Source organism: Pogona vitticeps, chromosome 3 (assembly GCF_051106095.1).
Source record: "Pogona vitticeps strain Pit_001003342236 chromosome 3, PviZW2.1, whole genome shotgun sequence".
In the NCBI taxonomy this organism is placed as follows: domain Eukaryota; kingdom Metazoa; phylum Chordata; class Lepidosauria; order Squamata; family Agamidae; genus Pogona; species Pogona vitticeps.
In genome coordinates this window covers 220,534,809-220,562,781 of record NC_135785.1, presented here as the reverse complement: position 1 = coordinate 220,562,781, position 27,973 = coordinate 220,534,809, and the positions used below count along the sequence as shown (strand labels likewise).

At 40.4% G+C, this 27,973-nt stretch overlaps 1 protein-coding gene across 1 annotated transcript; it reads right to left on the bottom strand.

The window, feature by feature from the left end:
- Window positions 1–456: 456 nt before the first annotated feature.
- On the bottom strand, window positions 457–27,969 carry STYXL2 (serine/threonine/tyrosine interacting like 2). Its single transcript, XM_020810626.3, has 6 exons — window positions 25,742–27,969; window positions 22,898–23,022; window positions 9,103–9,197; window positions 7,255–7,486; window positions 5,061–5,278; window positions 457–4,389 (listed from the first exon to the last, which is right to left on the bottom strand). Exons 1-6 carry the CDS (start codon window positions 25,778–25,780, stop codon window positions 1,562–1,564), a joined length of 3,537 nt encoding a protein of 1,178 aa, XP_020666285.3. The 5' UTR covers window positions 25,781–27,969; the 3' UTR covers window positions 457–1,561.
- Window positions 27,970–27,973: the final 4 nt, after the last annotated feature.

The window sequence follows — 27,973 nt, the reverse complement described above, 5'->3', positions numbered from 1 at the left end:
AGGAAGGGTCTATCCTAGTTTATCCCTTGTTGTGCTAATTTTCTGTCTGCAGTGCATTCTTAGTGGAATAGAGCATTCAGAAAAGGGATTCTTCAACTACTGACTTAAATAAGATTGTCCATTCTGTCATTTCAGGATTCTTGTGTGCTATTCCATCCTCTTTTATTGTGTGTGAAGTGAAGTCATTGTCAAGCCCTCTCAATTTATTTGGGATGATAAGAACCAAGGAACAAGATTAAGCACTGCAAAGACTAGAAAGCTCCAGACAAAAGCATAGGCTGTGCCAGGCACATCTGAGACAGGGATTGGCAGCAAACTGAGGTGCTTTGCTGGTGAGCCCAAAGAAGCGGGGCTGACTTCAAAGCTCTCATAGGGCTGTCCATATCACCTGATCTGCTATGGTTCATGGCCTTTTACGAATTTTTCCATACAAAATGAAAGAAATCTACTGAAGCATTTTTACTGGTATATTTTACTTCGGTTTCAATGTCCTTCACTGTGCATACACCAAAAAGCAATCTGGGCACATTCGGATTTAAAAGGAACACAGACCACTACAAGATGTTCTTCATAAGGTTAGGCCTAGCATTCTGTTCGAATGGTAAAAATGTTCTCATCTGGCATTGCCTCCTTTATAGCAAATAAAATTCAAGTCCTTAAGAAAGTCTCCCGATACAACTGATGGTGGATGTTTTGCTCAGTTACAAGTTGCCATGGGAACAAACATTACATTCATTCCCTCTGTATTTCCTCTGTATTAATACTTGCAGGAGAGAGAAAATGCTTGTTGGTTCAGAAGGAATGGAATATTAAAAGTCCGCTCTTATTTTCCACATGGAAATAGGGTACTCAAGATGTAAGAGTGACATTTTCAAATTGGTTCTGAATGCTGCTTGTACTGTTTGAGTATTAAGAATGACATTACACAAAATCTTCAATTACTTTAGAAAACAGAATAAAATGTATATCTGTAACAAATTATTTCGGTCAATAATGTTTACTCTGACTGTTGGTGCTAATTAATTTACTGGTTTGTATAAGACATCGGCCAGTATCCTACGAAGCTTCCATTGAGCAGAAAGTCCCACCAACACAATAATGCAGGGCCTTGCAGTGTTGCCACTGTGCAAGTTCTCACCATGGAGGTCACTACTCCCACAACAGCTATGCTTGCACAAGCAGCACAATCCTGATGCGAGTATGTGATCCCACCAATATCCTGCTTATATTGGTGGGGCCTTTTGCTCAGCAGAAACCTGATTACATACTAGCCATTTTTCTTAAATAGCCCTGGAAACATTTCTATATATCAATAACTGATCATTATTGACACACAACCTGCTTTCTTTGGGAAGGGCAAAGATTACATCCTCCCCTATTGGCAGGGAACAAAGAATAACAGAACATCTGCAAGGCTAAACACTGCTTTGCTAAGAATGATGATATAAAATACAGTGGAAGGTGATAAAAACAAGACATTTGAGTCTAGGATCCTTGCAGAGATCTGAAAGATTTCCTTCAAACGAGAGAGACACGGATTTTGCATCAACTCAGCTCCCCATCACTCGGCTCTTCTTCGTCGGAGTTTTGCCTTAGTTTCTTCTTGCCGATTTCTCCAGGCAGCAATGATAGCATCATCATCCATTTCTTCTTCCTCCTCCCTACGAGTACTTTGCCTGCTTCTAAATGACTGCCTTGAGGAAAAACATTCTTTCCTTTCTTCTGACTTTTCTTCTTCTCCATTTTCTTCAGACTTCGCAAAACTCTGAGTGAATTTTCTCTTGGCTCCAAATTCAGCCACATCTGAACTGGATTCCTCCTCATGCTGTTCCAAGTGATGCAATTTGACCCGACTCCGTGTGGATGGACCAGAGGATTCTGAGCTGCTGGATTGTTCTGGGGTTCTTCTGTCAAAATATGCCTCTGAACTGTCTTCTGTGGAACTTGTTTCACTTTGTTTTGACCGTGTAAATGTATATACCTCCTTGTCTTCCCGTGCAGTGGCAGAGGATGTTCTTTGCAAGTTATCTTTGCCCTGATAAGCTGAGTATCTGTCTATTTCTTCTCTTTCAGTTCTGGAAATTCTGTAGCTAGAAGCTTCAGTGTCAGTTTCTCTAAATGTGGATGATCTCCTGTATTTCTCTCCACTGGTGTCTGTACAGTCCTGGTATGAGGACCTTTCATCTGCTTTCAAACCTTTCAGCCACTTGTTTACATTGTTCTCTACCTCTGACCTTACAACATAATCTACATTGGCAAATTGGCCAGAATGAATGGACGCTGTGTCACTCCGATTAGGATCTGACTGCAAAGAGTACTTGCCAATGATTGTGTTTCCTATATTATTTTCTGGCTTCTCATCTTGTTCATAGCCTTCAGATTTTTTCTTCTTAAATAAAGTGCTACGTTTATTATCACTAATAAGCTTCTCAGTCTGGTAATCTGACATTTTCTCTTTCATTTCCATTTGCATCTTCTTTTCTTTTCTGCTAAGGTTCTTTAGGTCAACTTCACCGGCAAAGAGACTGAAAAGAGGTTTGCTGGTTTGTGTGGCTTTCCTGCTTGAGCTGCATTCTCCTGTTCTTCCACTCAACGAGGTGTTACAAGACAGGATGGACTGAGTGTCAGCATACTGGTTCTCTTGGTGAAGCAATGAACTAGCTAGGGACAAGCCACTTTGTGAACTAAGCAAAGATGTCTTGTCATCATCTACATACCTAACTGGATGACCTGACTTAATACTAGAACCCATAACTGAAGAAGGACGGGACAACATCAAGATCTCACTTTGTTTCTGAGCAATAGTTTCACTAACAACATTTGCAATCCAATTCTGAATACTGGCTACTGATATTGTGTTGTCTGGCCCAACGGGCAGGTTGGGTGCACTTGTTGCTACTGCATGAGTTGACATAGCCCCACAACTACTTTGGGCTGGAAAGAAAGATGAACGGTTGGTCTGCATACTCAATGCTGAAGCAGAATCCTCTGCACTATTTATAGATGCTGCTGATGGACCAAATGCTGACAATGGGATACTTCCACTCACTGTGCTCTCTGCATCCCAACTGCAGAGTGATTGGCTTTCTTCCAAGAGTTTCTTTGAATGCTCAAGTAACTCCATTCTTTTTTGCTTTCTCTTGGCAGATACAGAGTCTTCACCTTTAGCAAGCTCCACAATCTCATCCTTATTCTCACTGCCAATTTTTTTCTGGTGTTTGGCCTTCCAGGCCTGATAAGCGGTCAAGTTGATTTCAGACAAGTTCTTCTCCTCTTCTGCATCCTCTTTACTTTGCTGGCTGCTGTCTTCAGTTTTGGCTTGCTCAGAGGCTTCCAAATCTTTTTTGTGAAAGCCAAACTGGATTCTTTTGATCTTCCATCTTTCCAAAGCAGTCAACTTGTCTTTGTTCTTCTGACAGAAATTATAAAAGGTACTAGCATCAGATAATACACTTTCCTCATCTAGGTCCTTTTCCTTTGTTCCATTTTCTGGCATTAGATTCTCATCACCATGTCTCCTTCTGGAACAATATCTCTGAGCAGCTTCCTTTTCTATTGCCATCATCCTCTCATTCCACATATCCCAGCTGCTTTCTGTAGACATAGAATCTGTGCGTCCTCTCCTCATTCTGTTAATACCACTTGCTTCCAGGTGCTGTTTCAATATTCTGATCTCTTGGCTACTCACACTTTCAGCATCACTTGCATCATTTATGGGGCATGGCCTTTCCCCTATGCTAGATTCTCTCTCTTCTTCCTTGGCAAACAAGTAGCTTTCCATCTGGTACTTCTCATTTCTGCACTGCCACTCTTGTATCATCTGACCTGTATCATCCTCAGATTTCTCCTGCAACTGAAAAGTAAGGTCTGAAGATTTCCTTTCTCCATCCTTGTTGGAAAGGTTCCTTGCAGGCAAACCTTGCTTCTTCCTCCATTCTTCATAGAGCTCTTCTTCCTCTTCTTCACTGATAAGAGTAGGCTGTTTAGAAACCAAGCTTGATTTTCCAATTGAAGAAGCACTCATTACACTTCCCAGGAGGCTTGTTGTGTCTTCTTCCTCAACTGTGATAGAATGGGCTTTGGCTCCCATAATACTCCCAGAATCTTCTCTACCAGATAACAAGGAACAGCTGCCAGCTCTAAGAACAGAACTTTGGCTACCAGCTGAGTCATCAGAATCTTCTGCACCTTCCTCTTGTCGTTCCTCCAATAACTTTTCATTGAGCTCCCGGAGCTGTTTCAGAAAGCCATCATTTGGATAAATGGCCCTTTTTTTACGTATTGTCATCAAGGCTTCTAAGATTGTCATGTGATGGAAGATCATCAGATAAGCAGCAACTAGCACAGCTGAGCGACTGATTCCCATTTCACTGCTGACCAAAACTTTCCCTAGAAATAAAATTTAGTAGGTGATTAACTGCTTTCAGTGTCACACAAGGGTATTTTTAAACGGTTTCAGGATCAAATTTCAATTGTTGTTTTCTGGCATTAGATATTTATTTAATTTACCATTAAGACTAATGTATGTGTGTGTATATATAACTTGTTATCTGAGCCTGGGTTTTTAAGTTTAGAGAAGGAAGTTCTCTTAGTTTTTCAAAAAACAAAAAAAACTTTTAATTGATTCAGAAGAAAGTCCCTGAATACACATTTGCTTCAAAACTATTTAAAAACAATATTCATATTTAGGGTGGATGCTGGATATCTCCTCATTGTGAGAAAAAAATAAAAAAATTCTGCCATTTTAAATTTAGTGCAATTGATAAACCACAGGTGTGAAATTCCATTCAAATGTCATGTTGATTAATGATGTTTGAATCCTTAGGGGATATTTGTTCCATCTTACCAATACTAAATATCCCTGTGTCTCAAATTTTTCCTTTTATTATATGAAAACAAATAATGCAAGCACTGTACTAATTTTCATGCTCCTAGATTAACACATTTGTCTTTCCACAAGCTGATAGAAATATTTAAATGGCACGTTTTCTGTTCATGTTTACATGGACAATAATAACAGGTTAATGAGAAGCAGAAGGAGCACAACTTGTCCCATTTACCTCTATAGGTTAACAGTGCTTCATCAAGAAACTCAGCAGCTTGGCGGAAGTGTTTAGAGATGTCCATGTCTGGGAAATCATCCACCTCTATGCCCAGGTACTGGATATCCATGCCACTGTAGAAGTCTGGTCCGGTGTACACACCAGTGCCATGAGCTGCATTAAGGATGTGTGTAATTCCTAGTCTCTTTAGGCGACCCTTATTCACTGCAACACTCCTTCAAGGCAAAAAAAAAAAATAGAGATTAGAGACTGGCGTCTATCTTGAGTACTTAAAAGCTAATCTTCCATCCAAAGAGAAGAGAAAAGAAAATTGCTTGAGTTAATAAGAATCTGATAAGGAATTAGTGCAGACCCAGTAAAATTATGCAAATTGATAATACATGTGAGCCACCTCTCAGATGGTTAAAGTAGCATCAGAATTGGAAAGAACAGAGCAGGTTTATTATGGATTGATTGACTGATTTAATTTCTACCCCATCTGTCTCCCTGTAGTGCAACTCAAGGTGGCTTACAAATGGTTTGAAAACACAAATATTGAAAAACTACAGATCTAAAAATCACCTTTTAAAAATAATTAAACATATTATTAAAAAGGCCCAAAATAAAACCCTCTTACAACAAGTTAAAGCACCCACATTTTAACAAAGACATTTTAACCATTGTCTTCTTAAAATCCCTTCTGCAGCAAAAGTTTGCATATTAAAAACCTGCCTAAAAAAGGAAGATCTTTGCATGGCAATGGAAACACAGAAAGGATGGGGACAGCCTGGTCACCCAGGGAAGGGAATTTCATAGCCTGGGATCAGCCACAGAAAAGACCCTCTCCCATCTCCACATCAAGACTGCATGTATTGATCATTATAATGTTTTCTGCATGTGGCTATCCTTTAAAAGGGTCTGGGATCTTCAGCTGGTGCAATAGGTTCCCCTTGACATTTTTAATCTAGTTGTGTCTGACTTTAGGGGGCGGTGCTCATCCCGTTTTCAAGCCGTAGAGCCAGCGCTTGTCCGAAGACAGTTTCCATTGTCACATGGCCAGCGTGACTAGGGAACACTGTTTTACCTTCCCACCGAGGTGGTACCTATTTATCTACTCGCATTTACATGTTTCCGAACTGCTAGGTTGGCGAGGAACTGGGACAAAGCAATGGGAGCTCACTCCGTCACGTGGAATTGATCTTATGACTGCTGGTCTTCTGACGCTGCAGCACAGGCTTCTGCAGTTTAGCCCACAGCGCCACCATGTCCCTTGCTGGTGCAATATGCAGAAGCTATTCTATTAAATGTCACAGCATTATGGTCCTATGATCCAGACAGTGAAAGACTTGCACTGGTTGCCAGTTGCTTATCAAGTACAAGTCAAGGTTTTGATATTAACCTTTAAAGCCCTAAACTCCTTGTGACATGGTTATCTAAGGGCCGCCTATCTCATCATGAGCCTGTCTGGACTTTAAGATATTTAGGAGAGACCGTTTTTAAAATGCCATGTGTTTCAGAGGCCCATTTAACAAACATGTGGGAAAGAGTCTTCTGCTGTGTGGCTACCAGACTATGGAAGACACTCCTCCCAAGCTGTGATCTGTTTCCATTGTGGCTGAAAGAAATAAAACACATATTTTAAAACTGGCTTATGCTGTGTCTCCTGCACTGTAGTATTGTTTCAACCATATTTTTGTGCATTTTAATTGTTTTTAATGTATTTACTTGTCTTAATGATTTCCCATTTGGGTTGGTTGTATGATTTTACAATGTTTAACTAAATGGGTTTTTTACCTTTTAAAAATTCTTTTAAAAAGTTTGTAAGTTGCCTTGAGTGCCATCTTTTCAAAGAAAGAAAGAAAGAAAGAAAGAAAGAAAGAAAGAAAGAAAGAAAGAAAGAAAGAAAGAAAGAAAGAAAGAAAGAACCTCATAAGTGGCCTACTGGGGAAATTCTTGTTCACTGGGCATTGTGACAAATATAGGAAACAAATCACCTAAAAGTCATCTAATGACCCTCCCTACTCACCTCCAATATTTTCTTTGTATTTGATTTTTTAAATGTAACCTTTGCATTTTTATTGCCTTCTTACCATAAGTTTAAATAGGTAGATGATAGAGATGATAAATATTTTAATTGTTGCCTCTTTTATACAACAAGGCTTGAGATGAGAAATTCATTTCTAGGAATTTTATTCAAACTATTCATACTTACTTTTCTGCTATGAAGACATTTGGCCAGACCTCATCAATAGCATCCCTTGGAGATTCAAGACGGTCTTTCACAAGTGCCCTTTGCAAATCCATGACACAAGGTGTGTTGAATAAGCTGGTGTCATCTATTTTTTCCTTGACCCGATTGTACAGGTCTTCTACCAATAGTTGCTCTGCAGATTCAAGCATTCCTGGACACACGGAATCTACTTTTACCTCCTTTGTCTTTAATTCTGGAATTAATCAACATTTCCATTTTCAAAATTACAAGAAATCTCACTTACCCTTAAAAAGGTCTCTTAAAAAGTGTTCATCTCATCCCATTGGGCAATGCACTGGGAAGCTGCTTTCTACTTAATGAGATGACTAGTTTCTCTACCTATGTATTCACGAAGGCTTTCACAGCCGGGATCTAATGGTTGTTCTGGGTTTTTCGGGCTCTTTGGCCGTGTTCTGAAGGTTGTTCTTCCTGACGTTTCGCCAGTCTCTGTGGCCGGCATCTTCCCAAGCCAACTACACCAGAGCACAGGTTGCTGTCCTTTGAAGATGCCAGCCACAGAGACTGGCGAAATGTCAGGAAGAACAACCTTCAGAACACAGCCAAAGAGCCCGAAAAACCCAGAACAACAATTTCTCTACCAATGATTCCCAACCTTGGGTCCCTAGATGCTCTTAGACTAAAACTCTCAGAAGTCTTTACTGCTAGCTTTGCTGGCCAGGATTTCTGGGAGTTGTTATCCAAGAACATTTGGAGACCCACGGTTGAGAACCACTGCTCTAAACCAGTGTTGTCAATCCCAAATAACAATAGTTCAGAGAGGGATTTCATTAGCAGAGATTCCAGAAACTGAGACCTTCTGCATGTAAATCATGTGTTCCACCAATGAGCTATGGTTTTAGCAATTTGACGGACTGTTACACTTCATCATCCTACCACACAGCAGCAAGAAATAATGAGATGGAATTAAATTGATCACTGAGAAGGTGGCTGAAAGCAGTTTGTTGAACTGTTTGGTAAGACATTTGACTAGTACTTGCACATCATTCCATATTGCACCTTGATGCACCATGACACTTATTATGGTGCTATATTATTTAGCACAGACAGTTCCCATGATCAAGATTCTCCTCAGAAGTAATCCATCCTGACTTTAATTTTTTTTAAAAAAAACAACCCTCCCCATTACAGTTTTTGCTTCCAGTAGCTTCTTCACCACCATTACTAATAAAATACCGCTTAATAACCCTTTGTAGCTCAAGGGAGAATGTTTTAATAACTTAATTTATCTCACTTATTTTTCTTTTGTTTAAAATTGGCAAATAGTACTATTTTATGGGTGTTTTTAAAAAAATAAAAAATAATGATTTTCTTATGGGAAGTAAGCATTGACTGATTAGGAAATCCATCAATAATTCTGATACCGGGAAAAATAGGAAGCAATTAGGAAGTTAAAAAAAGCTTCTAATTAAACTCATATTAGGTCTAGAAAGTTACTGAAATAGCAGTCCTGTCTACATTTAAATTAAAAAAAAAAAGAATTACAGAGCAGGTCTAGAGTGATAGAACAAAAGTGATGAGAGCTCACATTATCTGAGTTCTATAATTTAAAAGTGAGTGAAGAAAGAATAACAATTCTAGATTAGATTTTTTTTGGTATGGAAGCAAGCAATCCCATTTATTAGAAATAAGGATTCTGTAAATTCTCTGTTTATTGTACAGTTTACTTTGAAGGAAGCAGATATCATCTGGTCTACTCCTTCTCTCCAAAATGGTCTAATGAACTCACATATTTCCCTTCAGTTTAAAACCCATTTTCTTATCTTCCTTAACTTTTCCCTCTGCCCCTACCTTCCTTGATGATCTGTTTTGCAGCCACGGCAGATGATAGATGGATGGGCTCCATGAAGATGCTCTCAGTGTCTGTATCTGATATCACCGAGTATCTGTAGATCAATGATAACTGTATGAAGAAAGCTTTGGCAAGTCTTTCGACACAAACCTCTTTGACAGATAGGAGTAGAGTTTTTCAGCTTTTTCAAAACAAGTTAATATAGGGGGAAGTTATGAGGAAGACAGTGGGTAAGTCACAAGGTTATTTTGGTGGCAGGCTCATGTTGGTGTGAGTTGCACACTGTTCAATTTCCATGTAATTCTTTCCTTATTCTTGTCAACATGCTCCTCCAACAAATGCACCAAATTACAATAATACAACAACATTTCAAGAACAGAAATTAATACTGCCATTTCCATTGTTTTATATTGATGGTGCCACATTGATGCATGAGGAATGATGGGAGATAAATAAGGAAACATTTCATAGAGATTTCCCTGAGGGAAAAGAATGCTTGTATAGACTGACCTCTTTGTCTGTTCCCAATTTATCCTCTGTAAAATGGGAACAGTAATGTTCACGTACTTATGTTAGTAATGGCGATCACAGATATTGTGAAACATAAAACTCTTTGATGTATAGGGATGAAAAAACTTGTGGAACACATTGTGTTGCTAAAAAGCAGAGCTAAGGCACATTTCACCAGGCAGCTCTAAAGCAGATGATGGCTGGCTGCCTCCATTCAGCTCCAGGGTTATTAGCCCATGCCCCCTCCCTAGGAAATAAAGCAGGACACTGAAGAGGATAAAATAAGCAAGCAAAGTCTGAGACATCTTCTGCCCTCAACCAACACGCTCATGTATTCAACACTGTGGTAATGTTAAGGAGCTAAGGATATACTCTCTCTTTTTTATTGTTGTGGATGAGGTTCTTTTCCATCCACCAGAGGGTCCAGACAGCTCTGTGTGTTGTAAACACAGGCAGCTGCATTAATCAAAATTGGTCTCCATAGCAACAGGTCATGAAACATTATATGGACAGCCAGTGGCAACTAAGAAGGCCTGGACAAGCAAGAGGTCTGGCCTATCTTGAGTTTAAGAGCACACAATATTTGAGAGCACAGATTTGGGCTGATAAAAAGCTGGACCAAGCAAATTTCTATTTCCTCCCTCAAAAGTAAATAATATTTGCCCTATTTCCCCCCCACCCCTTAGCTCTTCCAAAATCAGGACAGCTATTTCATTGAGAATTTTTGGAATACCATTTAGATTTTTGTAAAGGGACATGGTGGCGCTGCAGGCTAAACCGCAGAAGCCTGTGCTGCAGGGTCAGAAGACCAAGTAGTCGTAAGATCGAATCCACGCAATGGAGTGAGCTCCCGTCACTTGTCCCAGCTCCCGCCAACCTAGCGGTTCAAAAGCATGCAAATGCGAGTAGATTAATAGGGACCACCTTGGTGGGAAGGTAACAGCATTCTGTGTCTAAGTCGCACTGGCCATGTGACCACGGAAGATTGTCTTCAGACAAAACACTGGCTCTGTGGTTTGGAAACGGGCATGAGCACTACCCCTAGAGTCGGACACGACTGGACAAAAATTGTCAAGGGGAACCTTTACCTTTTTATTTAGATTTTACTTGAACAACCCAAATTATCAATACTGAAGCAATTGCCTTGGTTCTCTTGTGCCAAAGAAGTACCATGTGGGAGGAAACAATTTTATCTCTGTCAGTACCCTCTATATCTGAACTGGAGAATCTGCAGTTCAAGGGCAGCATAAAATCTCCTGATTTCATCTGGCTCTCAGCACCATCCCATTCTCTAGCCATTGTGGGCCCAATCCTTGCTTTTTTGTTTTATTACCCTCTATGAATTACTTCCTTTTCCACTCTAGACCTACTCAGTTCTTGCTTCCCCAGTTGCTCCTTAAAAAGGAGCAACAGATACATCCTTTGTCAGTTGCCAGCTACCCCATGTGGAGAACTGGGTTCTTGCTCATGTGAAGAGTCTACGGGCAAGTAGGAGTTTTCCCTCTTTGAACATTTTGCTCTCTACAATACAAGGAGAAAGTGATGACAGAGAATGGAGGGGCTAGTTACTCTTCTCTAAACCTGTTGAAAACAACCAGTGAGGGACTTCCAGCTTCTGGTTGATTAGGGAGTTTCCTGGATCAAATTAAGATTTTATATCTCACCCAGTGGTTACAACGATGTTAAATTGGCTGATCTATTGCTTCTTCTTTTGCCATTTGATCCAGGAAACTCCCTAAAGAACCAGCAGGTGGAAACAAGCAGCTGAAACGGCTTGCTTGCAAGTCGTTGGCAGCTGGCAAAAGAAGAAGCGATATATCAGCCAACTTAACATTGTTGTTACCACTGGGTGAGATAGAAAATCTTAATTATATTGTTCTCTCACCATCCCTGGATGGAATAATTCCTTTAAGAGAGAGAAAAAAGTGTCTTTTAGCCCAACCACTAAATTGAGCAGCGGTGGATCTGGAGAAGGGAAAAGAGACACAAGAGATGCAAAGAAAATAAATTGGACATTGACTAAATAATTATACTTCAAGGAAGGAAGTTTAGTAATATTTTGGAGTTAAAATTAAGAAATTCTCCTCTTTAAACTATTTTAGCCTAACTAAGCTGCGAGTTTCAAACTGTTTTGACTATCTACAGAGTTTGCAAAATGCCTAGAACATGACCTTGAATACTCAAACTTGGAACTCTTATTTTGACTCTCCTTTTTTTCCCTGAGAAATGACCCAAACATAGACAATTAATTCTGGGAAGTCTGAATACAAGCATTGAGTGAACAGGGCTGCCAACTTATGTCAGAGACTGGTGTCAAATTAACCCTAAAGGTGATCAACTTCCTAAAGTGACTTACTGAAGCAATTACTGGTGGAACTGAACTGACTGCTCTAAGCTACTGGACATGTTTTACTTGGAATACAAATACTTGTCATCTTAGGACATCATGCTACAACAAGGACAATTTTGGGATGAAACAAAATCTACCCTTCAAGCAATCCTAGAAACAGTGAGATCTCATAAAGATGTGAAATCATTCAAGACGCAACTAAAGAACTACTATATTCAGCATGAGACTTGGAATAATGAACAAGGAAATGTGAGGGTGGAGGACGATGTATGCCAACCAACAGAAGGGCTGGAGGAAAGTAGAGAGGAAAAGGCAGGAGATTTAACTCCAACCCTAAAACCAAAGATAATCTTAGCTGCACTAAGGGGAGAAAACAGCAGAATTAATTAAACATAGCCTGGAAGATTTAATGGAGATAGATCAAGTGCATAAAGATCTATTGGAGATCTATCAACTGTATAAAATGACACAAGGAACAGCAGAATCTTTAGGGAGACAGAAACAAATATTGGGAAAAGACAAATAACAGAAGGAATCACTTAGATGAAAAAGGGGGAAATATTAAGGTGGCTCTCAACACTGAAAGCATGTATATACTTAACTTCTGGAATTGTAAAGGGGCATACCTTATACATTAAATGGGGGAATTAAACTGAAATAAGGGATTACAAATCAGGGTAAAGTCATAACACGGTGGTTTACAAGATCAATTGAAGCTGCATATAAGGATGGAGCAAAACAAATAGTACTTAATGAATATGCACTAGATATGATACTGATATAGACATGCTAGAAAATACGGTGATAGAAATGGCTAAACAATTATATAAAGAAATTCGGTATAAAATGGTTTAGATAACATCTATTATGTGTTAGAAATCCACTCAGTTATTAGTGGTATAAAATATAAAGTTCGTTGGTTAAATCACCTCAAAGTTACGTATATAGATATGAAACTGGAATTACTTTTGTTGGGTATATTTCCAGAGGATTTCGAGAGCATTATATATTCTGAGAGCAATATCATGATAGTAGCTAATACTGTATATTAAAATACACAAATGAATGTTTTAGATGTTTAAAAAATGTATAGATTTTGAAGAGATAACCAAGACACAGAAAACAAATAGTTGTGAGCAACCCATGTAACAAGCATGATGTTTAACAAGCATGAATGGAATCTAGATAGACTGAAAAAAAAAGTTTGAAAAAGAAAGAAAAGAAAACAAACCAGTGAGGAAACAACTGAATAGGGCATCTATGCATGCATCTAAGGACTAAAAAACTGACTGGCCGATACAGAAAGAAAGATCTATGCATTCCTACAGTGTTGTAAGCCCTGCACTCTGGGCTCTACTACTGAGCCCTTATCCAGTAAGAGCGCTCACTCCACCCAGTACAAACTGGGGATCCTATCTGAATTCTTCAATGGGTCAAACCTGACTTTCTTCAGAAAAGAGCATCTAGTTCTGCTGTGGACAAACACTTCCATTTACAGTACCAAAGGTCCTTAAACCAAGGAACTATTAAGTGTTTTTCTGACACAATTGATAGGCAGTGCTTGCACATTCTCTCTCTCTCTCTCTCTCTCTCTCTCTCACACACACACACACACACACACACACACACACACAGAGAGAGAGAGAGAGAGAGAGAGAGAGAGAGAGAGAGAGAGAGAGAGAGAGAGAATTTCCACCACCAATTGTGTTTCTCATCTATTTGGTTTTCTGAATAAACCGTGCTGGCTGAGTTATCCTGATGAAGCAAGCTGTAGTCCAATATCCCTAGAGAGGGTTCCCTAAGGGATTTGCGACTTAAAATACCTCAAGGACAATGTCTTCCCTTTCAAGTTGCCCATACGTTGAGATATTCTGCTGAGGCCCTGCAGAATGGGAAATATGGCATTTAGCAACACAGGCAAGGCTTTTCATCCATGGCCATGTCCACTTGTAGAATGCCTTTTAAAGACAGGCCAGTCTAATCTTGAACTTATGATTTTTATAATGAAAACCCAAAGCAACAAAACAGGAGTAATGCCTAACCCAAAAAGTATATTCCCCAAACTATTATCTGATTTTTTTTACAGAGCAGACAAAACCACTTTTGTTCATTCGGATATTTATAATTCATGTGGATATTAGTTCATTTTAAGAATTTTGTGTTTTATTATTTTTATTACATTTTAACATAATTGGTTGTTTATCCCCCTGAAATCCTAACAAATAGCAGAAGATACCTGTTATGAAGAAATTAACTGAATAAATATGCGATATTTTATTTTTGAAGATAATAAAACAAGTAAGTGTCAAACTGAAGATGTGTACTCTATACCTAAAGAATGGAATGAGCTGTGATGAATAATTGTTTAAGGATCACTTCAATACTCCATTTTTGATGTGTATACAAAAAAGGTCTGGTGTTATTCAGATTTACTTGGAGATAAGTCCCACAAAATTCAATGTGACTTTAAGCAACGGAGACTTAATCTGTGTATCTGATTGGAAGGGCTGTATCTCTGAGGATATCCAACTACCCTGTCCACCCCCCAAATAAGACCTAACCTGAAAATAAGCCCTGGTATGATTTTTCAAGGGACGTGGTGGCGCTGTGGGCTAAACCGCAGAAGCCTGTGCTGCAGGGTCAAAGATCCGGCAGTCGTAAGATCGAATCCACGCAACGGAATGAGCACCCGTCGCTTGTCCCAGCTCCCGCCAACCTAGCGGTTCGAAAGCATGCAAATACGAGTAGATAAATAGGGACCACCTCGGTGGGAAGGTAAACAGCGTTCTGTGTCTAAATCACACTGGCCATGTGACCACGGAAAGATTGTCTTCGGACAAACGCTGGCTCTATGGCTTGAAGAGCGGGATGAGCGCCGCCCCCTAGAGTCGGACACGACTGGACAAAAATTGTCAAGGGGAACCTTTACCTTTACCTTTATGATTTTTCAGGATGCTCGTAATATAAGCCCTACCCCCCAAAATAAGCCCTAGTTAAGTGAAACCCCACCCTTCACCATTGTGCAGCAACCGGAAGATGACATGACCCTATTTGGATAAATGTAGGTTGTTGTAAGTGAAAAAAATAAATAAATAAAATATGCCCTAATGCATTTTTGGAGCAAAAATTAATATAAGACCCTGTCTTATTTTCAAGGAAACATGGTAGAGGAGGAAAACAGCTCAATAAGAAGAAATACGTTCTGCCTTTCACACTTTGTTTGACCTGGGTACAGTATGCCTCTGAATACAAGTTGCTTGGGAATATAAACGGTGTGTGTAGGGATGTTGTGCTGATGGACTATTGTGCATTTCCCGAAAGTATTGCAAGTTGTTCACTGGAGTACACACTTCCAAACAACGAAATGTCATCCACCTCATGCACGTACACATGCACACACACGCACACAAAAGGCAGAAGAATTAAAAGGTATTTTCAAGCTGCTACTCTTGATAAGAACTGTGGCTACGACATCAGTATTTAGAGGAACCTCAAGTTCTGTCCTCTATGAAGTGGTAGCACCATGTATTTCTCTGACCTCCTTGATAAAGGGAAAAGCCTGTTAAAGCAATGGGGACAAAAAGTACCTTGACAGTTTTCCAGCCATTGTCTCTTGATTTCTCTTAAGTTGTGGATTAGTGTCCCAATAACAACTACTGTCTCATATACACTTATAAACTCTTATATATTTAAAGGAATCCAAAACATTTTTCAAAAAGTAATGAAAAGTGTGTTTAGGGTTTACTAACAATGCACACTCCTTCATGGATTGCTGCCTTGTCGTGGCGAAGGGGCTTGAGTAACTCAGAGAAGCTATGGGCTATGCCGTGCAGGGACACCCAAGACGGACAGGACATAGTGGAGAGTTCCGACTAAATGCAATCCACCTGGAGTAGGAAATGGCAAGCCACTCCAGTATCTTTGCCAAGAACGCCCCATGATCAGAAACAAAAGGCTAAAAGATATGACGCTGGAAGATGGGCCCCTCAGGTCGGAAGGCGTCCAACATGCTACTGAGGAAGAGTGGAGGACAAGTACAAGTAGCTCCAGAGCTAATGAAGTGGTTGGGCCAAAGCCGAAAGGACGCTCAGCTGTGGACGTGCCTGGAAGTGAAAGGAAAATCCAATGCTGCAAAGAAAAATACTGCATAGGAACCTGGAATGTAAGATCTATGAACGTTGGGAAGCTGGAGGTGGTCAAACAGGAGATGGCAAGAATAAACATCGACATCCTGGGCATCAGTGAACTAAAATGGACAGGAATGGGCGAATTCAGCTCAGATGATTATCATATCTACTATTGTGGGCAAGAATCCCGTAGAAGGAATGGAGTAGCCCTCATAGTCAACAAAAGAGTGGGAAAAGCTGTAATGGGATACAATCTCAAAAATGATAGAATGATGTCAATACGAATCCAAGGCAGACCATTCAACATCACAATAATCCAAGTTTATGCACCAACCAGCATTGCTGAGGAGACTGAAATTGAACAATTCTATGAAGATTTACAACACCTTCTAGAACTGACACCAAAGAAAGATGTTCTTCTCATTCTAGGGGACTGGAATGCTAAAGTAGGGAGCCAAGAGATAAAAGGAACAACAGGGAAGTTTGGCCTTGGAGCTCAGAACGAAGCAGGACAAAGGCTAATAGAGTTTTGTCAAGAGAACAAGCTGGTCATCACAAACACTCTTTTCCAACAACACAAGAGGCGACTCTATACATGGAAATCACCAGATGGGCAATATCGAAATCAGATTGATTATATTCTCTGCAGCCAAAGATGGAGAAGCTCTATACAGTCAGCAAAAACAAGACCTGGAGCTGACTGCGGTTCTGATCATCAGCTTCTCATAGCAAAATTCAAGCTTAGACTGAAGAGATTAGGAAAAACCACTGGGCCACTCAGGTATCATCTAAACCAAATCCCTTATGAATACACAGTGGAAGTAAAGAACAGATTTAAGGAACTAGATTTGGTGGACAGAGTGCCTGAAGAACTTTGGATAGAGGCTCGTAACATTGTCCAGGAGGCAGCAACGAAAACCATCCCAAAGAAAAGGAAATGCAAGAAAGCAAAGTGGCTGTCCAACGAGGCCTTAGAAATAGCAGAGAGGAGAAGGGAAGCAAAATGCAAGGGAGATAGGGAAAGCTACAGAAACTTGAATGCAGACTTCCAAAGAATAGCAAGGAGAGACAAGAGGGCCTTCTTAAATGAACAATGCAAAGAAATAGAGGAAGATAACAGAAAAGGAAAGACCAGAGATCTGTTCAGGAAAATTGGACATATTAGAGGAACATTTTGCGCAAAGATGAACATGATAAAAGACAAAAATGGAAGGGACCTAACAGAAGCAGAAGACGTCAAGAAGAGGTGGCAAGAATACACAGAGGAATTATATCAGAAAGATTTGGATATCCCGGACAACCCAGACAATGTAGTTGCTGACCTTGAGCCAGACATCCTGGAGAGCGAAGTCAAGTGGGCCTTAGAAAGCCTGGCTAACAACAAGGCCAGTGGAGGTGATGGCATTCCAGTTGAACTATTTAAAATCTTGAAAGATGATGCTGTTAAGGTGCTACATTCAATATGCCAGCAAGTTTGGAAAACTCAACAGTGGCCAGAGGATTGGAAAAGATCAGTCTACATCCCAATCCCAAAGAAAGGCAGTGCCAAAGAATGCTCCAACTACCGTACAATTGCACTCATTTCGCACGCTAGCAAGGTTATGCTCAAAATCCTACAAGGTAGGCTTCAGCAGTATGTGGACCGAGAACTCCCAGAAGTACAAGCTGGATTCCGAAGAGGCAGAGGAACTCGAGACCAAATTGCTAACTTGCGCTGGATTATGGAGAAAGCCAGAGAGTTCCAGAAAAATATCTACTTCTGCTTCATCGACTATGCGAAAGCCTTTGACTGTGTGGACCACAGCAAACTATGGCAAGTTCTTAAAGAAATGGGAGTGCCTGACCACTTTATCTGTCTCCTGAGAAACCTATATGTGGGACAGGAAGCAACAGTTAGAACTGGTCATGGAACAACTGAGTGGTTCAAAATTGGGAAAGGAGTACGGCAAGGCTGTATATTGTCCCCCAGCTTATTTAACTTATATGCAGAATACATCATGCGGAAGCCTGGACTGGAAGAAACCCAAGCCGGAATTAAGATTGCCGGAAGAAATATCAACAACCTCCGATATGCAGATGATACCACTCTGATGGCAGAAAGTGAGGAGGAATTAAAGAACCTTGTAATGAGGGTGAAAGAGGAGAGTGCAAAAAACGGTCTGAAACTCAACATCAAAAAAACTAAGATCATGGCCACTGGTCCCATCACCTCCTGGGAAATTGAAGGGGAAGATATGGAGGCAGTGTCAAATTTTATCTTCCTGGGCTCCATGATCACTGCAGATGGAGACAGCAGCCCTGAAATTAAAAGGCGCCTTCTTCTTGGGAGGAAAGCGATGACAAATCTGGACAGCATCTTGAAAAGCAGAGACATCACCTTGCCAACAAAAGTCCGAATAGTCAAAGCTATGGTTTTTCCTGTCGTGATGTATGGAAGTGAGAGCTGGACCATAAAGAAAGCAGACCGCCGAAGAATTGATGCCTTTGAATTGTGGTGCTGGAGGAGACTCTTGAGAATCCCCTGGACTGCAAGGAGAACAAACCTATCAGTTCTAAAGGAAATCAACCCTGAATGCTCACTTGAAGGACAGATCCTGAAGCTGAGGCTCCAGTACTTTGGCCATCTCATGAGAAGAAAAGAGTCCTTGGAAAAAACCTTGATGTTAGGAAGGTGTGATGGCAAGAGGAGAAGGGGACGACCGAGGATGAGATGGCTGGACAGTGTCTGCGAAGCAACCAACATGAACCTGACACAACTCCGGGAGGCAGTAGAAGACAGGAGGGCCTGGCGTGCTCTGGTCCATGGGGTCACGAAGAGTCGGACACGACTAAACGACTAAACACACACACAACAATGCACATGCAAATGAGGTATATGCAAAGAAAAAGCTGAGTTTGGCCAAGTGTAGCTAAGCTGCAGCAAAGACAGATGGCTTGGCTACCGGTGCTCCCTCTCATTGCCAATCGTGGGAGCACAGAGGGATGGCGGGGGGAATGGATCAGAGCTACAAAGCACGGTCTTTTCATTTCTCTAGGAAGAAACATAACAATACTCCAGAAAATTGAATTCCTTTCAACACATGCAGGAAAACACTCAAGGGATAAGGGACTTGTGCTTGCTATCCTACGTCTTTTCCTTCAAAGCATCATTTTAAGATCTGAATAGAGCCTGCAAGTTCCCAAGTGTATGTGCATAAGTTCTGTTTGAACCTTCAGTGGAATGTGTGGAAGCTGGACTGGATATAGCAGGTGAGGTCCAATTCTTAGTGCATTCATAGGATGTGCTATCATCTCTGTCTTATTGCGCAAACAGCAATGTGTAAGTGAAGATATCAGGATATGTTCAACTTGTGAAGCACAGCTTTTGCTAACAATTACCCAGTTAACAAGAACTCTTGTTTATTTATGAACACTGAAAACAAAGTCATGGCAAACGAAAGCCTGAGATGAATGAGATTAAAGTGACTAATGGGGAAATAGCAACACGTGAGGTGAATCCAGCCCACTAGGTTTCCTTCGCCAAACTTGAATCCTGTTTACTCGCCTTCTGTTCTCACGACTTCAAAGCCTTGTTTCCCTGCTGTTCAGCTTCCCCCTCCCCCCAGTCATCTGTGGTGGGAGGAGATAATATGTCTAGGGATTCTACGTTCCCTTGTTGCTTAGTTAGAAAAACATATGAGAAATAGGGAAGAGAGGTATTAGCTGTCACTGAATTGCCTGGAAAGGAGAGGCAACTTACATCCTCCAGAGGCAGCAGGCTTTCTCAGCCTGGGGCGAGGAAGTATGCTCCCCGTGTGTCTGAATGGGAGTGGAATGTCTCTGGATGTATGTGGATGGGTATATAAGCATCAGAGATGCATGATTCTGGGAGTCGTAATGCATGAACAGAAATGTTCCATCTCTGCTATGTACAGATGTACAGTTGGATACATATATTTTAATGAGACATGTATCCATATGGTCATACCTACTCTTAGCTTTGCTACCTCCCATCTCTGCCATAAGTTTCCCCATAAGTGAATGTGGCCCTTGCACGGAAAAAGATTTCCTACTTATGGAGTAATCTCCTTGACTAAACTCACTTATACCACCTGATCCTCTCTTCCCCTTGCATTAACCAGCAGTATTCAACAGCAATATTGCTGTTGCTGCTGAACTAGAATAACAAAGCTACCTCTCTGAAAACTTCAACTGTTGTTTTTAACACATGCAAAAAGGTAGGAAGTTGCAATAGAACAGGAGATGACACATCTCCTGTGGTGTACTCGCTAGGTTGAATAAGTTTCTTAGCCTTATCAAGCAGCTAACAAATTCTACCAAGATGTAATGCTTTCCTTGACAATTTTTTGATTCAAGGATCACTGTCCTAGGTAATGCATACCATCAAAAGTCATTAGGGATAAAAATTAAAAGCATCTTCCTCTAAAGTAGGGATGTGTGGATTTTGTTAGTTGCTCTCCATTAAAATGGCTTAGTAAAACTGGAACAATAGTCAAATGAAACACTAGGTTACAAAAAAGCATACACACCATATACCTTGAAGCATCTTGCATTTATTTCTAGTGCAAAAAATGAAAGAAAACTGAATAAATTTTTTCCAGTGCAGCAAAATCGTGCACATATTTACTGAGAAGCAGATCCCACTGAGTTTAGTGGGTCTAACTTTCAAGTACACGGGAACAGGATTTTGTACTTAGAACTGGTCCATGCAATAGTGTCGTCTGTGATTGTTCTAGGATTGTTCTAGTATTTTTTTAATGTTGCAGATTGGAATAATCATCTTGGTATTTTCATTCAGACAGCGGGAGGGTAATTGTTGCTTGAGATGTTGGGTTGTCCCAGTAGCAAATGTCCACTCACTTTCCCTCTATTCTTGTTCTCAAAACTGATCACCCCCCCTTTTTTTGCCTGTCTTCTCACTGCACTTTTATCCCCTTGTTTAATTTGCCCATCATTCCTGGAGTTTTGCATTTTACCTACTTTGCTCTGTGATAGTATTCTCCTTTTAATTTTGTTTGCTTGATTTTTTTTAATTTTTTCACTGTTGTGCATTTAATTCATGCTTGGTATATTTTATAATATTTTCATATTCTAACTTATAGTGCCTAGGTGCATTCATGCAGCACTTATTCATACAAAAGACAACACACACACACAAACAACTGAAGGCAGCAACAGTAGATGTCTCAGCAATACAGGGAGAAAATTGAACTGAACAAACAGGGGAAAGTGGTGCAAAGATGTAGAAGGCTAGAGGCTGACAAGCAGAAACACACTGACAAGAAATTGTCATCTGATGTTGTTGTTATGTGCTGTCAAGTCACCTCTGGACTTGTAGCGACTCTATAAATGAGCAGTCTGAGAGCTGTTTCATCAACAGCCCTGCTCATCTCTTGTAAACTGAAGTCTGTGGCTTCCTTTAAAAAAAAAAACAGTCCAACTTGTATTTGGTCTTCCTCTTTTCCTGCTACCTTCCTCCTATCCCAGCATTATTGTCTTTTCCAGAGAATTCTGGCTTCTCATGATGTGTCCAAAGTAAGACAGCCTCAGCTTCAGCATTTTTGCCTCCAGAGATAGTTCAAGCTTGATTTGCTCTAGACCCCACTTGCTTGTCCTTCTGACAGTCCAGGGTATCTACTAATCTCTTGTCCAGCACCACATTTCAAATGAATCAATGCTTTTCATGCCAACTTTCTTTACTGTCCATCTTTCACACCCATACATAGTGATCAGGAATACAATAGTGTGGATAATCTTCATCTTGGTCTCCAGTGACATATCCTTACACTTGATGGATCACCTAATTCCTTCATTGCTGCCCTTCCAAGTTTCAGACTTCTTCTGAGTTCTTGGCTGCAGTCTCCATTTGGATTGATGATTGAAGCAAGGTATACAAAATCTTTAACAATTTATGCTTCTTCATTGTCATTATTAACAATTCTTCTGTAATCATAATTTTTGTCTTCTTAAGCAGCTTTGGATCCAATCTGGGACATAATCTAATATGACACACAGTTCAGCATAGATAGACATGAACAGATATAATACTAAGGTCCATGTGAGCAGATTGTACATTAAGCAAATCGATCCAATGCAGAATAAAAATATGCCACCAATTGGCAATAGTGTAAATTAGCCCAGAAGATAAAGAGTATTCTGTTTTGACTGAATAGTTAGCACCAGTTTCAGCCCTTTGTCATGTGGACAGCAGGAAAAATATTGGTATCATGGATGCAAGGACAGTAAAACAAATGCTGAGTATGCACACAAGATACTGAGACAGAATGTCTTGAACAAAAGAAGGTGCAGATCACTGTTTTGGTGCATTGAGAAAGGTTAGCTCAAGCAGACTAAAATAACACTGGTGAAAGAGTGGCAATTTGAAAGTTATGCTGTTTCACTCAGGATCCTTTTTTTACAAGACCCAACAATCCTGCTGCATATCTCAAATCTCTGTAACCAATCAAATCATAGCCTTTGAACCCAGACTTGTTACAACTAAGGCAAGACAGTAAAGGACAGCAGTTTGACTGGGCTCTGCTTCTTCAGTCTTGCCTTAAGAAATATGGATAATGCTTCCCCAATAGCCAAGAGTATTTGTAGAGACCCTCTGTGAAATCAGTTAGATTAGCTAACTGCACCATGCCTTCTGAAAAAGAGCACAAAAGATTCTTGGTCAAATTTGGATGATGTTCTGGGCTAAGTGTTAAAAAGGGAGGTGAGGAAAATTGGCTGCAATTCATTTCATGCATTCAGAGAAGGGGTGGCGGCTTGGACAACAGAACAGAAAAGAAATCCAACACTCACCGGCTGGGTGAAGGACTTCGAAGATAGTGGGCTTGCACTGCTTTCACATCAGGCCCTTCTTCGTCTGGCACCACCTGCTCACCATCTGAATCCATACCATTGGCCATAGCTGCTGTGGGAACTGGCTGGAGTCAGGGAGAGGGTAGGATTAGAGGGATCAGAATCAATATACTAAACCACAAGAGCTCTATAATGGGATCCACCTGTCAAGTTGCACAAAGCAGTTCAGTATATTTTAGAAGAAGGGGAGGGTAAGTGCAAATATGAAGCATGCAAAGCTTGGAAATTTTATTTGTTGAATTCCCAGAATCAGTATGAGACGTGAGGAGCTGCAGTCCAAAACAGGAAATTTCCCAAGCTCCGGAACTATGATGACTTTGCCTTCCATAGTAAAAACAGTCCAAACAGTCAAGGCCACACCTCTGAGTTCAGAGACCTTTAAAGTTTAGGACTCAAGAGTCAACCTATAGGAGATGCTCAGCTTGCATATAGAATGTGAGAGTACATTAGCTCCCAAGTGACAATTCCCCAGGGTAGGGTTATCTGTTCAATCAGACTTGGATAAGAAGCTTGTCTTTATCTCCCAATGACCAATCATAAAAAGCAAGTTAATTTGCAAAATACAGAAGCAAAAAACTAGTACCAGGACAGACATCATTTGCTGCATAAGGAAGCTTCATGTCTAAATGTGGAGCTGTGCATCTTATTCATCTTGACTCTGAGTTTAAAATGTCTTTTTTCATGAGCTGATATAATCAGATGGAAAGAAAAGAAGGTGAAAAAACTTTCAGGATTTCCTAAGTAAATGCAGAAGGCAGCTACAGTATATCCATCGCCAACCCACTAGCTGTTCTTCAGTCACAGTCACACTAACAGACTATTAATATAAATAGGTCTATCTGCTAGGGACACCTGCCAAACCCCAAGTAGTTTTCCTTTACAAGAATGGCTGAAGTCTTGTTGCTTAGTGTAGTAAGTCATACTAGTGTAGGCGCACTGAATCAGTGGGGATTCGGTAAACCAATTCCTCTGTAGGTTCCACTAATTCAAATGGGCCTATTTTAATTGTGATTTATTTTAGCATAGAAAGTCACACTAGAGTTTTGCTGTTGTTTAGTCATTTAGTCATGTCTGACTCTTCGTGACCCCATGGACCAGAGCACGCCAGGCCCTCCTATCTTTCACTCTCTCCCGGAGTTGGGTCAAATTCATGTTGGTCATGTGGATGACACTGTCCAACCTTCTCGTCCTCTGTCATCCACTTCTCCTCTTGCCCTCACACCTTCCCAACATCAGGGTCTTTTCCAGGGAGTCTTCTCTTCTCATGAGATGGCCAAAGTATTGGAGCCACAGCTTCAGGATCTGTCCTTCCAGTGAGCACTCAGGGTTGATTTCCTTCAAATGGATGGGTTTGTTCCTTTGCAGTCCAGGGGACTCTCAAGAGTCTCCTCCAGCACCACAATTAAAAAGAGTCAGTTCTTCAGTGGTGAGCCTTCTTTGTGGTCCAACTCTCACTTCCATCCATCACTACTGGAAAAACCATAGCTTTGACTATGCAGACCTTTGTTGGCAAGGTGATGTCTCTCCTTTTTAAGATGCTGTCTAGGTTTGTCATCGCTTTCATCCCAAGAAGCAGATGTCTTTTAATTTCGTGGCTGTTGTCACCATCTGCAGTGATCATGGAGCCCAAGAAAGTAAAATCTATCACTGCATCCATATCTTCTCCTTCTATTTGCCAGGAGGTGATGGGACCAGTGGCCATGATCTTGGTTTGTTTTTTGTTTGTTTTTATGTTGAGCTTCAGACCATTTTTTGCACTCTTTCACCCTCATTAAGAGGTTCTTTAATTCCTCCTCACTTTCTGCCATCATTTAAATCAATGGAACCTACATAGGAAACGGACTCACCAAATCCCCATTGATTCAATGGGCCTACACTAGTTCTGTTGTAAAGTAGTTAATATTCACTAGAATTTCAGCTAGTGAATATTAACTACTTGACTATAGAACTATAATTATTTTAAAGCAGTGGTATCCAACCTTGGGTCCCCAGATGGACTAAAACTCCCAGAAGGCTTCACCACTAGCAGTGCCGGTCAGGAATATCTGGGGACCCAAGATTGGGAACCAGTTATAAAGTATAAAATATAATTACAGAAAGAACCAAAAACAAAATGCTCTTTACAATGCAGTTCCAGGCCTATTTACTCAGCATTAACTCCCGTCTGCTCCCATATGTGTGAATAAGGCTATAACCAAAAATATACTAACTATATGGAATGTAATTTCCACTTATTTAACAGTGGGCCTTTAAAATTTTGTCTCCATACTGAAATCACTTTCTTTCCCATCCCCAATATGAGGTAGCACCCTGGTTTGGGATCCTCTTCTGGGTTTCCTGTTAATCTTATTTGAAGTTTTTAACTAGTTTTAATTAGCCTATTCTGAGGACTTTTATATTGATACACACACACACATTAAGGTTGTTGTTAAATGTGTTGCATTATATATATGATTGATTTTAATGGAATGCACTCTGGTGTAGAGCACAATATAAATAAATATCGTTCTTATTATTAATCTGAGACACAGCAATTGTATTGTCAGGTTTCTTGTTTGTAATTCTTTTGGTCTCTCTGTAAAAAGATCTCCATTTCAGCCCCCAAAGACCTCTAGCTTATCTTCCCTTGCATAGCTCCCATTACCACCCGCTTGTAACTTGTCTCAAATGTCAGGAATGCAGTCAGGCCTCCATAAGGAAGGAGTGGGTTGTTGTTACCACAAAATGACACAGAAATATCAAACACAGAAGTTATGAGACACCTTTCACCCACAAGCAACTTACTGTTTGTGCTGGGGAAGGGAGCGTCTCCTGATAGGACATTTTTCCTGAAGCAGTGAACTGGAAAAGTAGGAAATCGGTGCTAGGATAAGGGCAGTTGCCTTCCTTCTCTTACTCTGATTTCTTCTCAAAGAGGCAGGACAACTGTCAGCGTCAAACTTTATCAGCCTTCTAAATATAGCATTTCTAGTCATTGCCTGTTGGGTTGCAGAAGCTGAATTGCAGTGCCTCACAGACAGAGCTTGACAAAATCACTTTTTTTGGATTACAACTTCCAGAATCCCTTGGTGAGCATGGCTAATGAACTTTTAGTTATTTCCCCACTAAATCAAGGAACTTCTTTTAGCTATAGGGTGGACATTATATGTGTGATGCTTTACCCTGTAGATGTCAAGAAGGGAATTTCTTCCCTGCCAAAAATTTTCAGATCCTCTACTGCTCTTCTCTTTTTCGTCACAAGCTGCCACAAAATAAGACAAAATACTGAATAACAGTTAGAAACAAGACTGTTTTTTAAATTTTCTGTATTGCATCAGATGGGTATTTTAATTCAAACTGCTTAGAGAGTTTATTACATTGACCAGCATAAAATCTTTCTTTCTTTCTTTCTTTCTTTCTTTCTTTCTTTCTTTCTTTCTTTCTTTCTTTCTTTCTTTCTTTCTTTCTTTCTTTCTTTCTTTCTTTCTTTATTTATTTATTTATTTATTTATTTATTTATTTATTTATTTATACCCCGCCTATCTAATCATTTCAACCACTCTAGGCGGCTATAAAAGCAACTATAAATACATATACACATACAATGCCACAAATCTTCTATGAGGAATTACAGTGGTGCCTCGCAAGATGATTTTAATTCGTTGCGCGAAAATCATCATCTTGTGAAATAATCTTGTGAGGTTCCTTATGCATCGGTCTCAAAAAAAACCAAACTTGCGAAGCATCGGTCTAAAAAAAAGTCTTGCGAAGCATGGTCATAGAAAAAAAGTCTTGCGAGGCACCATAGTGATAGCAAGAACCAATTGTCTTGTGGGTTTTCGTCCCATGAGGCAATCGTCTAGTGAGGCACCACAGTAGTTTAGAGTGCTGCAAGACAAGATCAGTTCTCTTTTCTCCTCCAGCAGCCCACTTGATGGGGGGGGGGGGGAAGGGAAAGCGTAGAAAAGGACAAGTCAGGGGGAAGAAGAGGGAGAAGGAAAGAAGGACGGAAAATGGTTCACCCTATCCACTGTTGGCTTTGGGCTGCACACAGTCTCCAAGTATAACATAGTTTGTTATTGTTCTTTTTACTTGGACTCTAATTTCTCTGCACTATTGACATCTGTGCATGCCTGAGGAAGTGAACTGTAATCCATGAAAATTAGCAGATTGTATGATTTTTAAGTGACCTAATAAAGGTATCAACTGTGTAATGACCGCATACAGCTCTCTTCAGTTTTTTTTGGAAATTATGAAGGTACCAGGAAAAGCTGCCCAGTACAGCCTCACAAAGACAACATGTACTTTTAACATCAGCCAAGCAGGACTACAAACTGAAGGAAACACCTACATCCAACCACTAGGTAATAACATTGTTAATTTGGCTATAATTTGGCTCCAGTTGGCTCTAGTGGGTCAACTAAATTTTCACCTCAGTTCCCAGATGGAGGACTCTAAGTATTTTTGCATTGCCTTGTTCTCTAGCCAAATAAATACTTGTAGTTTTAAAAAACCACATGGGTGTGGGGGTGCCATTCCAAAGGTTGCTAAGCCACATGGGTGTTGTAGTGTAGAGAAAACTCTCCTAGCATCCTGTGGCTGTTTCTGAGGGGAGGAGCTGCCACCATTCTTCCTCTTTCTCATTATCATAGAGAGCTTGCCATAGAGGCCTTTCCTTAGGCCAATCAGAGGGCTTGATTAATTGCCTTTCCCCAGACCAACCCTAATAACATGATGTAACCATTGTCCTATCTGAACCCTGTCTACTATCTGTAATGCTGTCACCAATTGTGACCTTGTAATGTTAATAAAAGAGCAGTCTCCTGGGGCAGGGCAGACGGAGAGAGAGAGAGAGACGGTCAGAGAGAGAGAGAGAGCTAGAAGAAGCCAGATGACTTCTCATTCTGCTTCCTTGCTGTGTCACCCACCAGGAGTACTGCTGGCAAACATCCATCTGTGTGTGTGGCTGACTTCTTTATTGCTAAGAGACTCTTTGCTATCCTATTATCCATTATCTGGTGATCACCACAAAGCCCA